Genomic DNA, 13,813 nt, shown 5'->3' with positions numbered 1-13,813 from the left:
TGTAGATTTTACTATAATTAGTGCATGCATGTGAATAGAAATTATGTAGAAAATATAGAATGACAAAATAAAATCTCAAACATAGACATAAGACACAAGATATGCTCTGGGAAACCCTTTCGAGAGAAAACTTAACTGGAAGGTGAGGTCACTCTGATCTCCTTCTCTATCTAGAAATATAGTTCCGGGTACAAAGAAGTATAACTTGTGGTCCATGGCTACTATAGTGCACAAATCATCTCTATTTTATCTACCTCCTATCCTTATTCGCTATGTTTTCTCATCTATGCAACAAACACACTCGAAAGAATCAAATGTCTTTTCCTCCTAGTGGCTCGATTATAACACAACCCCATAGGCTACTAGTGGTTAAGTTCGACTACCTCAACCCTTAATCAGAGTTACAATATAGACTCTTCTAGAGCCTTTTACATCACAATCATGTGGCTAGCCCCTTTTCCATGAATATTGGAATCTAACACGACATCTGGTCAAATCATGGTAGTGAGAATAGGAAGGTCAACTTCTGAGTGGCATAACTTTCACATACGGACTCCGATTGATGTGCTTCTTGTGTCATTGGAAATACATATGTGTTTATAATAACATGAAACAAATCATGCTAAATCAATAAAGTTTCACCCCCAAAATAACATCATTTGATGTATCAAAACACTCATGGAAGGTTTCAGACCCTATTTTGCCAATCTTGGTCCTGTCAGTAAAAATGGTCCCATGAGCTGATTCCTCCACTTTTTCCACTCAAAATGCATCGATATGGATGAAAAAAAATATAATGATCCAATTTATATCATAATAATAAGGTTCAAAAATGTTTTGTAGTAAGGATTATTAAATATTATAGGTTTTATAATAAGTTTCCATCATAAGGTTTATTAAGTTTTATATTCAATACGATTTAAGGTTTATCTAACATTATTTTATGTAACCAGACAAATTGAGAAATGGATATGTGTCATACTCACATGACATGTGGTCGATTTCGGCCACTACCACTATAACTCTGGTGCCTACAACTTGTTCTCCTCTCCTTAGACCATGTTACAACCGGGGGATTTAACTATGGATCTCTTAGTTTACATGATTTCACATCACTTAGATCACCAATTGAGTTTCCCCCTTGGGACAAGGGCTATTCAACATTTAATTTTAAAAAGGATTAATACAAAAATTGATTATTATTATTATTATTATTATTATTATTAATTCTCCTTTCCTTAGACCATGTTACAACCGGGGGATTTAACTATGGATCTCTTAGTTTACATGATTTCACATCACTTAGATCACGAATTGAGTTTCCCCCTTGGGACAAGGGCTATTCAACATTTAATTTTAAAAAGGATTAATACAAAAATTGATTATTATTATTATTATTATTATTATTACTATTATTATTAATTCTCCTTTCCTTAGACCATGTTACAACCGGGGGATTTAACTATGGATCTCTTAGTTTACATGATTTCACATCACTTAGATCACCAATTGAGTTCCCCCCTTGGGACAAGGGCTATTCAACATTTAATTTTAAAAAGGATTAATACAAAAATTGATTATTATTATTAGTATTACTATTATTATTAATGTTAAAAATTATGAATAAGGTTTAAAAATTTATATTTAATAAGTTTTAGGGTCTATTTAATATTTAAATTATTTCAATATTTAATTTTTAATATAACTTCTCTCAACAATGTAACCATATTCAAATATGGTTTAATCAACTCAACTATGGTTAACCATAGTCACATGGTAATCGATGGTTAACATGGTCATCCATAATCATTTATAATTTAACATTGACAACCATGGTCAATAATATTCACCTATAGTCAACCATAGTTGACAATAGATAACCATGTTTAAAATTTGATATCTCAATATCACAAACAAATATCAATATAACAAAGCATAAAGAAAATACTAGTGTCACAATGTGGCAAACAAAAATTGGCATCACAATGTGATGAAAATAAATTGACATCACATGTGATGAAAAAATAATTTACACTGCATGTGACACACAATAATTAATATTGTAAGTGAAAAATAAAAAAATAATATTGTAATGTGATAAATAATGAAAGCATGGTTGATCACGACTGACTAAGGTTTACCATAGTTATACATAGTCATCCATGTCAATCTTAAAAAACCATAGTCAACCATGGGAAATCATATTCAGGTTTAGTCGAACATGAGTAAGCATGGTCATCCCTAGTCAACAATGGTTAATGATTATTAACCATGACTAACCATGGTGATCTCTAGTTGGTCATAGTCAACGTTAGAAAACCATTTTCAACCCATTTTCAACATGGAATACCATGGTCAACCATAATTAGAATGGTCAAACATGCTCAATGAACGTCACCATGGTTGAATATGGTCAAATATGGTCATCCATTGTCAACATGCACAACCACAATCCGTGATAGAAAATGATGGTCAACCATGGTCAAATTGGTTGAACAATGTTCTCTCATGGTCAACATCATCAACCATGATTAATATAGCCAACCATAGTCAATTTTGGGCAAGCATGCTGAACCATGATAGAAAATAAGCAACCGTGGTCAACCGTAGTCAGTCATAAACCATCATAGTCAGCTATAGTTAGTTGTGGACAACCATGGTTATCCATAGTCAACTATATATTGACCATAATAAATCCTCAGGCATAACTTGAGAATATTTAACCATACTCAACCATGGTCAACTAATCTTTCCCATACATATAAGCCATGAACTAGCACAACTACATTAACAAATATGGTTAACGTATGTAGATTGACACCTTTTTCATAAATTAATTAATATATTAAAAATAAGAAATGGTACAGCTCAATTTATATCAACCATATTTATTAATATAATTGTTCTAACATATACACATATTAATCATTTCAATCATATTAATCATATTAATTTTTTTTTATAAAAAAAATAAAATTAGCTTAAAACATAAAAAGTATTATAAGAATACTTGTTATAAAAAACAAAAACTTCAATGAATATAATGATTAAAAAATGAAATATACCATAATCCAAAAACTTCTGCCTTTGTAATGGTTTAAGGAATTTTTGTTTCTTTATACATAAAAACATGGCTTCTCCCATTTCGAAATAGGATGAACATTCTGTTTTTCTCCTTTTTAAACATTTAGTTATGTGGTTTTGAACCAGAATAAGTAGAACCGGGAAAACAATCATTGTAATGAAATTATTTGACAAATATGATACCGGCCAGCTTTGATGGTGACATGAAAAATCACATAGATAGACACTTATATCGACAGTATTGACTTACTCTCTTCCATGAAGAATAAGAGCCGTAAATTAGAAACGTGGAGAATATATGAAGTACATAGGAGGATTTATGTGGAGAAGGTTGGAAGTACATACTATGATTTTTCTGGAGAATATATGAAATGGCTTGATGTTAAATCTACTAGTCCATCATGACGATTATAGACACTCTTATAATTCAGTGCCTTCATCGTTCAAATGATTTTGAGATATATTTTTCAATCCTTCTACATAGTTTGAAATGTTATTATAATTTAGTTAGTCAACATAATGGACACCGTTACTATTTTGTTTTGCTGTTGTTTTAGTTCTTCTAAATATATTCGATTACTAACTTATCTTTTTAGTTTAAAATCTTATCCAAACCAATATTTTTAATTTATAAAAAAATTATTGATGTACACTTTTACATGATAACCATAAATGATGAGCTTTTCCTCTAATACTTAATTTTATTTAGTATTTCCCCTTAACCAATTAAGGGTAATCGACTGCAAATCCAGCATAAAATTACTGGCTCATCAAATGATAAGAATTTCCTCTAATACTTAACTTTATTTTTTTTTTCAGAGAAAAGAAGCTAGATATATTATATGAGAAATATAAAATGGCTGTGATACATCTTCAGATCCAGATGTTTACAAAAATCAATAGACCTGTGATTTACTTAGAAAAGCATAAACTAAGATCCAGATGTTTACAAAAATCAATAAACCTGTGATCTACTTAAAAAAGCATATAGTTTATGAAGTTAATTTGATGCTATCTGATTCCAAATTTTCTATATATGGAAACTGTCTTGCAAATAGAGATTTAAAAGTCTGGTAAAACAAAATCACTGATCTGATATGTTGTATCATCTGATACTATCTCAAGATACCAGTATCCAGGAGAGGAAAATAGACCCATTTTGAAGAGAGTGTCGGCTGTATAGAACACTGCTCCATGCAGCTCCAGTAGAAGTTGATTCTGTCTAGCCTAATACTTAACTTTATATTTAACTTTATTAAGTATTTCCCCTTAACCAATTAAGGGTAATCGACTGCAATCCAGCATAAAATTACTGGCTCATCGAGAAGCTTCATGCTCAGCTGTAAAGTATGACGAACACGAACTTCCAATTTGTTTTATTCCTTCGCTTACTTTTATTTTTACGATGGGGTTTTAGTTTTTGATTTTTTTTCTATACCATGCATGTTACTAAACAGTCAAATAATCTTCGTAAACAGACTTACTTACATAGCCATAGAGTGTTGGGATTTTATACTATAGCTAATTTATGCTAATAGGCAATTTTATGATGTACTTCTTAGCCAATGGACGGTAGTCAACTGCAAATCAACGTGCGCACTAATTTTCATGCACCCACTAGTGCGCCGTGTCTAAGATAATATGATAAGATTATGATCCTCAAAATCGCAGTGAGCATTATTGTTAGTTGAAAATAAAATTTATGCACATGTTAATCTCCATAAAAAAATTTACAATCAAATTCATTGAACATGAGTGGGCAGGATAGGGGTAGATTAAGTATGCGACTTGTAAATTTTATTTTTTCAATTTCATGTTGAAATTGATAAGGATTGGTTAGAATTATAATTTTTTTTAATGAATTTTATACAGTGTTTAGTATTTTTACAGTCTTGAGCTTTATATTACTGGGATGATACTGAAGATATATTGATATAGAATAAAAAATATATTATAAATAAATAAAAATTACAATATAGCTAAAACCAAAATACAGAATCAAAAAATATATCTCTAAAATAGAATTCAGTGGCTAATGGCTTGTCTAACTGTGGGTTTAAAAGGTCATCTTTGTTGATTGCAGATTCTCCAAATATTGGAGAATGGGATGGACTGGGCACCGTCAATTTCTTTGACCACGCCCATATCAGCTAAATTCCCAAATATTCAGTAAATCAGCAATCGACGTAAGCTCAGAGGGTTTGGAAGCCCCTGGCTATGTTTGGTACAGCCTCAGGCATCTCGAGGTTCAGCAGGATACTACATTTTTCTTTTTTGGACTGATCAGTTTTCTGGTTCCTTATGATTTTGGAATGTGTTTCAACTCTTTCTGTTTGCATGTTTTTTATGATTTTTATGTCACTTTGCCTTGTTAACTGACTTGTTAACTGATATATCACTACTAATGAAAAATTGTTGATTTTGTCACAATATATTTGTAATCACAATATACAAAATTATAAATTAGGTAACAACTTTTATTAATAAAAAAATATTTTTTTCTTTCCTAAACCAAAAAAAATATAAAAAAATTAACTACTATCCATTGGAATGCGAAATTGACCCATTTTATTCAGAGAATCTATTGTGCATTGAACTGTACCATTGAATCCATTAAGTATTAGTGGAGACGGTATATTGACCATTTGGGTGTAAAATTGGCCCATTTTGCCCGTGGAATCTGTCGTGCAGTGGACTGTCCGTGGATGCAGATAAAGCAGTGGGGAACAAAGTATTCGTGGTGTGGCCTGCAAATTAAGTTTCCCGTGAAGTTATTCCATGCTTTTTGCATTAAATGCCTTTGGTCGGTTGCTTTGGTTATAAAAAGAAACCAGCATTGCCCAATCGATCAAAAGGTTTCTCCACCAGGATCAACCAACTCTTCACAATTCCTCTTACATACAGGTTATAAGACTTAAAGCCTATATAGACAAGTCTGAATTCGCGTAACCCAATTATACGCTGAACACCATGAAGAGGAACGCTACTATATCATGGAGGTTTCTTGTATTATTGCTCATCAATATCAACATTTGGTGTAAATTTGAAGCCAATATTGATGTCGCTGATCAGAACAATACGGACTGCGTGAGCTGGAGGCTGAACATAGAATTGAATAATCTGAGAAATTGGTGGACAGTTCCCCAAAATTGCTTGACCTACATTCAGCAGTACATGTTGTATGGACAGTACGAAAGAGATCTGGCAACTGCAGTCGACTGTATCGTTAGTTACACAGCAGAAATTCCCCTCGTCGGCGATGGTAAGGATGCCTGGGTGTTGGATGTAGATGACACCGCCCTATCCAATCTCGAATATTATATGGGACGAAAGTTTGGGTAAGCCCTCTATCGCTCTTATTTAGATCTTATTTGTCGTTATTACATTAGACAATTGAGGCACAAAAGCTTGCTGTTAAGGCGCTGGTTAAATTGTTATTTTTTTTTATGGTTTTTATCTTATAATAGTTTTTATTATATCCGATATCAGTTATACTAGATACAATTATTTCATAAATGTTATAATTTCATAAATGTTATAATGCAAATTATAATTTCAATATATTTTTTTGTAATTAGCTAAACAAATTATTTATCAATTTTTAAAATTTTTTCTCCAAAAAGTTAAAAATATAAATACATCAATGCTCGTAAATCACCTACATAAAATCCAGAAGTTAAAATATATCTGTTATTTTAATATGGTTGCAAAACAGAAACAGATCCATCTTCACCCATAAGGAAAAATCTATTTTTCCCAAAGCTATAAGCATTTGACCTGCAAAACTTGTATTCCAATCTCACTCATAGCATCTTTGTGTTGATATTGGCACCCTTAGTTTTGATACCTCTCTTGCTACAAAAGATACAAAGATGTGCTAGGCTAATTACAGCACCGTAGTATCATTCCTATCTTGACATAGTGAAACAAACATGAAACAATGAACATAGATATAAAAAAATTAATATTAGAAGCTAATTTTACTAATTCTAATTTTTGAAATGTTTATTGAAAAATTCGATGTTGGTTTATCCGGGAATAAACAAATAATTCTTTTGAAACTGGACTGATTTTTACAGTGGAATGCCCTTCGACCCTGTCTCCTTTAACCAGTGGGCATTAAGTGGTAAAGCTGTTGCACTTCCTGCTATTCTGGGATTGTATAAGCATCTCAAGACTTCTGGCTACCAGATTTTCTTTCTCACAGGAAGGGATGAATCTCAACGCAACATTACAGAAAAAAATCTCGTTTTGCAGGGGTATACTGCCTATGCTGGACTTATTCTAAGGTATACTTATTTTATTTTCATTCATGATTTGCGTAGACCTTATTTTCTGCCATTTTTATTCGTGATTTGCGAATGTTATGAAATGCGAGTAACATTATAAGTTTTGGTGGATGATATGTGAAATTTAGAGAGCGTAGCGAGAAAGGAAAAAGCGCAGCAATATTCAAGTCAAGCAAGAGGGAGGAACTGATGAAACATGGATATCGTATATGGGGCAATGTTGGAGATCAGTGGACCGATATTACTGGTAGTGCTGTGGGTGCTCGCACATTCAAGCTTCCTAATCCCATGTATTTCGTTCCTTGATGGTTCCAAATTCCGAGTAATTAAGCTAGTGCTTTTCGCTGTGAGAAGAGCTTCCCTAAAGTAACATCTGTGTTCTTCATTATATTATTATCACTTCTATCAGGAGTACGGATATCTGTTGAAATTACAATGTAACCATAGTGGAATCCCACAGGATCTTATAAATATATGAAAGCATATTGTAAAATGTTGTGTTTAATGTTGATCCACATTTTATATGAGTTTATGTGGCTTATTTATTGATACAAATTTGATTTAAGTTTTTAGCACTAAAGTAGCGGTAATAAAATCTTTAAGCACTAAAGTAGTTTATACCTTTTTGCCTTTTATTTTATCCTCTTCTGTGTTATCATGGTTACATAAATTTTGAAAATGTGTTGGATTTCTCTATAGAGGAACGCGGAGAGAAAAGGTACTTCTATCTGTTATATTTTCTTCCCTTTTAACTAAATAACTATAGTTTCAGTCTGTTAAAGGAAAGTCATGTTGTTGTAAAGTTTAAAAGTTTAAAGATTTATGATAAATATTAAGTATTATGCATAGTTACCAAATTTGAATTTGGATTTGAATTGAATTCAATTCGATACGATACGGAAAAAATTGGACTCTATAAAATTTAATACGGAAAAAATTCGACACTATACATATTACAAGTACTTATATATATATATATATATATATATATATATATATATAAACAATCATTATATTCAAAATTTTAACAAAATATAAAAGTTGTATAAGTTGATTTTTTTCCAAAATAGAAGTTACTATTTTTTTATGTTCTATATAAAAGTTATTGATTTGCAACCAATTTGCTATTTTATAATTTCTTGTAAGATAAGAATTATCTTTTTCTTAATTGCAATTTGTCATTTTATAAAATTTTCTAATATAGAAATTACTATTTTTTTTATTTTTCTATAAAAATTATATATATTTTTTATTTTTTTCCAATAAGAATTATCAATTTGTTAAAATAGAAAAAGTTGGTATTTTCTGTATTCAAGCTTCTGTAATCACATAATGAATTAAGCAAGTTGATATTTTTTATTGGAAAAAAAAATATTTTTATAGGAAAAAATATATATATATATATATATTCTTATAAGAAAATTTATAAAAGGTAATTGATCTGAGCATTAGCTTTGCCTTTCTCTACATTATTTCAATTTTCCACTAAGGTTGCCTAGTTCCAAACTTGTTTTGCCCTTGTATTGTTTTCACCAACATTGTGCAGATCAGAACTTGTATTTTTCCAATGGATCAACAAAGCAAAGCTGGAATTAAAAGTTTACCTTGCCGATTCCTATTCAACAATTAAAAAGTAAGTTCAATGACCTATTTCCACTAATTTAACCATTAAAAAATAAATTTTTAATTTAATAAAATAAATGTAAATTTTATTTTTTAACAAAATAAGTAAAAAATGAGTAAATCAATACTTTTAAATTTACATACATACAACACGATCTTATGAATTTATAAAATATATTTAAACAAAGTTAGAAAATCCCTTAATTTAAAAAATTCATATTTATTTAATCAACCATGTGGATAGATATATATCAAACTTCCAAATCAATTTACCATATACATCCAAATCAATTTACCATATACATTGGGTATGGCCATAGTCAGGTGTCCGTGTAACGAAACACAGGTCATTCTTTGGTGCAACGAAACACGTGAAGTATTCATGTTCGGGTGCGAAACACATTCAAGTCAAAAGACAAAGTATTTCACCGAACCGAATTGGAATTAACCGAATTAATCGCCGTACCGAATCGAACTGACGAATTAACGTATTTTTTTCGCCAATACGGACGAAGTATTATGTAATCATAAATTATTGACTCACGATAAGTTATTGACTAACTATCTTGCAAAAAAATAAAATAATATTTAATAAATAAAATAGAAATATAATTATTTAATAATTAATATAATACATTTTTCAAAAATTAAACAAAACTTATTATTAGAAAAATTAATATAATTTTTTTATATTAAATAAATTTGAAATTAATATTTTTAATTATAAATTATTTTAAATTTCAAATAAATCAATCATAACGAAATAAATAAAAAAAATAAGTAATTAATCTACTGCCAAAAAATAGATAACCCATATAAATAATTATCACAACGATGCTTACTGTTATCACAACTATGCCTTACTTCTCTGAGGCCCAACTAAAGACTCATTTGGACAGATCATGTTACATCAATGAGACGCTTAGTCCTAGGATGCTTCAAATTTGTTCAGAAAACAATGAGAATTTTTGGTATGATTTTGATTAAATTTTGAAATTTTTTTAAGTTAACAGTGAGAATTTTGGTATGATTTTGATTGAGAATTTTGGTATGATTTTGATTAAATTATGAGGAAATTTTTGGAAGATACATGAGGCTTGAAATTTTCTCTGAAGATAATAGGATTTGGATATGATTTTGATTAAATTTTAAGAAAAGTTTTGGAAGAGGCCTAGTTTAACAAAGCTTGAAATTTACTCAGAAAACAATAAAAATTCTAACATGATTTTGATCAAATTTTGAAAAAATTTTAAAGGTCTTGATAATAATCATCAAACTTCAAAAATTTTAATGCCTAATACTATGAAATTTTTTGAAAATAAATAACCAAATTCCATTTTTTCTTAATTATAAGACCTTTGTAAACAACGCCTAAATGAAAATGATAACAAGACGGTACTGCTCTAAAGTCCAAGTGAACAATCACTTGGATGAATCTCGGCCTCTGAGAGTAGCTGTCTCTTTGACAGATATAGATATAGGACTATAGCGTGAAACAAATAATGAGGGGAAAATAAGCATAACATTAGCACAAGTCTGGTTGAATGTATTACAGATTATTTTTCTCCATTACAGAGCCTAACGGAGTCGAGTCCCTAAAATGCTCCCTGCGTTATTACTGTATTCAAAGTAATGACCTTTTGTTGGTCATTTTTATCTTTATTTGCAAGTATTGGAGAGAGTGAAGTAATCAAATTTTTCCTTATTTATTTAATTTCAAAATATTTTTAAATTTTAGATTAATTTTACATGATTTTATTTGAAAATATTTGATTTTAGTTTAGTTTTTCAATCAAATTTAGCTGTTGGAATATCTGTTTTCTCTATTTAACATACCGTCATAATCTGCTTCTTCAACTTGCCCTGACAATGAACCACACTCGTTAGTTCTAAACGCAGACTAATATATTATCATATAATTTACGCACAATTTTTTTTCTCATAAACTTAATATAAATCACAAAAACTTCAATTCCGACTTGTCATCCTAGATATCCATTTAGACACTCAAAGAGATAAACAGTCATGAGAAACTATACCTTTTTTTGAAGAGCGTAGACAACTATTTAAAGGATAGAAAACAAATTATGTCTTTTTATCTTTTTCTTGATGTTGTTTGTTGCCTTTCGTGTATTGATCATGTCAAAATTATTTTTTATTGGTTCGAAATGACGAATAAGCAACTTTCTTTTTCACGAATGCAAGTTCGTGGGTTCTACACAGAATCTTCGGGAAGCAATTTTCCGCATTCCATGACACGGTACATGGAAGAAATCTAAAAAATTCACCGAGGGAAGCGTGGATACGCGGGTTACATTGGAACAAATTGACACACGAATAGAGTAGAATTATTTTTTCTGTGGTCTTATTATAAGAAAGTTTTATAATTTATTAGTGGTTAGTTTTAATTTTTTGAACTTTTAATTGGAATTATAATATGAATTTTTTTACATTCTTTTTCATCATCCTACATGGTTAGTCTATTTTTCATCAATAATGGGGTTGGTGTCACATCTTATCAATTATGGTGGTCAGAAAAGGAATGTCAACATTGGAGTGGCTAAAGTTTGCATATTAACTCCAATTGAGGTTATTCTTGTGATTTCAAAAAGATATTTAAGTATAGAATAGTGAAAAAGTGTGCAACACTTAAGTGGTAAAGCTTTATCCCCATAAAACTCCATTTGATGACTCAAACTACTTTTGAAAGGTTTCAAACCCTAATTTATAAATATGGGTCTCGCCGATAAAAATGCTCTTGAGATTATTCATCCACTTTTTCCACTCTAAAAGCTTCAAGATGGATGAAAAACAATACAATGATGCACCTCACCATTTTGTGAGGATTTTGGTCCCCAAAAGATTCTACTGAATGAGTTGAGTGAAATTTTCCACCACCTTCTCTTCAGTGTACCTTTTAGTCTTTCCCGGAATTTGTACTTTCCATCCAACCTACTGAAGATCTTTTTGACCCTTCTTGTAGTATTATACCTCTTTTGCAGGACCATATCTTCTACCAACTCTTTTTTAGCATTTGGTGCCAAATCCTCTTTAGAAGGTAGGACTTGTTCCTCTTCCTAATCTAACATGGAAGGCTCATATAATTTCATATTATCTACATTAACCATTGTGTAGATGCATATCTATGGGAGTAGATTGATTTTATAGGCATTAGTTCCCACCTTTTCTGGTATCTCAAAGGAACCATATAGTAGAGTCTTGATTTCCTTACTAGGACCCTATAGCCTCTCCTTGTTATACTATAAGTATACTCTGTCTCCCACCTTCAATGACCTCTCTTTTCTATGTTGATAATGCATGGCCTCATATTTTTATTTTGATTTATGTAGCGCCTCATGTATTTGTAGATGGATCTTCCTATCTTCTCAATGTTTTTTTTCCCTTAAGGCATCCACTGTAAGTTCCTCCTTGAATCCTCCTTGTTTCCCTTTTTCAATTTCCAAAGGTAAAGGTGCAAAATATCCAAAAAAAGTTTCAAATAAGGACTTACCAATAGAAGTGTGGACTACTCTATTATAAGAGTGTTGTATATATACCATATTTTCATCCTATGTATTAATATGTCCATTATTGTATCCCATCAAAAGACGTATGAAAGTCCCATTGACTACTTCTATTTTCCCATTTGTTTATGGATGGAATGTTCTAGACATATTTAAATTTGCATCCATCTTCTCCCATAATGTATTCCAAAATGCACTTAGAAATATTATTTCATCCTCTGAAATTATGCTCCCTGGTATACCAAAGCACACCCATACCTATCTGAAGAAGAAGTTCACTTCTTCTAGCCCACTAATGGTCTTTTTACAGAAAATTAGAACAAGAATGCTTCTTAACCTATCGATTACCATGAAGAGATAGTTATTTCCCTTCTTAGTTGTTGCCAAAAACTCCGACAAAGTCCATGTAAATGATTTCCCAGGGATGAGTGAGTACATGCCATAAGATAATATAGAAGTAACGTCTTGCACCTTGGGCTAATAAACATATATTTACAAGTTAGCTATTGTATTCCTCACACCAAAGTGATTTTCAGCCTTGGATATGTGAGCCTCTCTGATTAGCTAAAGTCGCTCACTTTTAGGCACACATAACTTTTCTAGCCTATAGAGTAAATTGTCTTAGAGATGCTAGCCAATTGTGTTGTCATCATTGTTCACATGACTCCAGATATGCAACTGCTAAAACACCTCCTTGAATTCCTCATCCTTTGAATATGCTTCTATGTATGTGTCATGGGTAAATGACTCCATGAGCATCAGAGTTCCCAAAGTTATGATCTTTGATGTGGGTGGCCATGAAAGCATGTTGTTCAACATGTTTGTGCTTTCCTAATGATATTTGATGACTAAATAAAACATTTGTAAAAGCCTCATCCACTTATAATTCCTATTTCATTGTAGCTAACTCTAGGCATACACATATGATAGTGGTTGGTTATATTTTTGCATTACTGTTTCCTTTTCCATCACATAATGTTTGCACTTCTTCACTTTTGGTACCAGGGCGTAGAGTTCCTTATTGTAAGTAGGGTAGTTAAGAATTTCCCCATGAAATACTTCATAATAGTAGCATATATGTCTTCTTTCCTGCATCAAGAGTGATACCATAACATACCGACTCACATATCTCTCCATTTCGAAGTGTTACTACAAGTTTGATAATGCCAACTTAGGTGCTTGATTGATCCTCTTCTTTAACTCCTCAAAGGCCCTTTGTTGACCCTTTCCTTGTTGAAAGCTCTTGCCAGTCAACATTATGGCATGGAGTGGTTCTGCTACTACTGATAATGA

General features: G+C 31.1%; 1 protein-coding gene across 1 annotated transcript; it reads left to right on the top strand.

Annotated features, from left to right (window-relative positions):
* The first annotated feature begins 5,947 nt into the window (after positions 1-5,947).
* LOC149194502 (acid phosphatase 1-like) lies at positions 5,948-7,852 on the top strand. Its single transcript, XM_089407655.1, has 3 exons — positions 5,948-6,422; positions 7,164-7,373; positions 7,502-7,852. The coding sequence occupies exons 1-3, from the start codon at positions 6,055-6,057 to the stop codon at positions 7,677-7,679; spliced, it is 756 nt and encodes a 251-aa protein (XP_089263781.1). The 5' UTR covers positions 5,948-6,054; the 3' UTR covers positions 7,680-7,852.
* The last annotated feature ends 5,961 nt before the right edge of the window (positions 7,853-13,813 follow it).

The sequence above is a fragment of the Pinus tabuliformis genome, chromosome 2_2 (genome assembly GCF_031772625.1).
Source record: "Pinus tabuliformis cultivar Carrire ecotype Pingquan chromosome 2_2, CPIR1, whole genome shotgun sequence".
Classification (NCBI taxonomy): Eukaryota; Viridiplantae; Streptophyta; class Pinopsida; order Pinales; family Pinaceae; genus Pinus; species Pinus tabuliformis.
Note: the sequence above shows the minus strand (reverse complement) of the source record. Positions and strands in the feature narration are given on the sequence as shown.

Coding starts and splice junctions, on each gene's coding strand:
- LOC149194502 (XM_089407655.1), top strand. CDS start 6,055: ATGAAGAGGAACGCTACTATATCATGGAGGTTTCTTGTATTATTGCTC. Junction 6,423..7,163: donor TATATGGGACGAAAGTTTGG/GTAAGCCCTCTA, acceptor TGATTTTTACAG/TGGAATGCCCTTCGACCCTG. Junction 7,374..7,501: donor TATGCTGGACTTATTCTAAG/GTATACTTATTT, acceptor TGTGAAATTTAG/AGAGCGTAGCGAGAAAGGAA.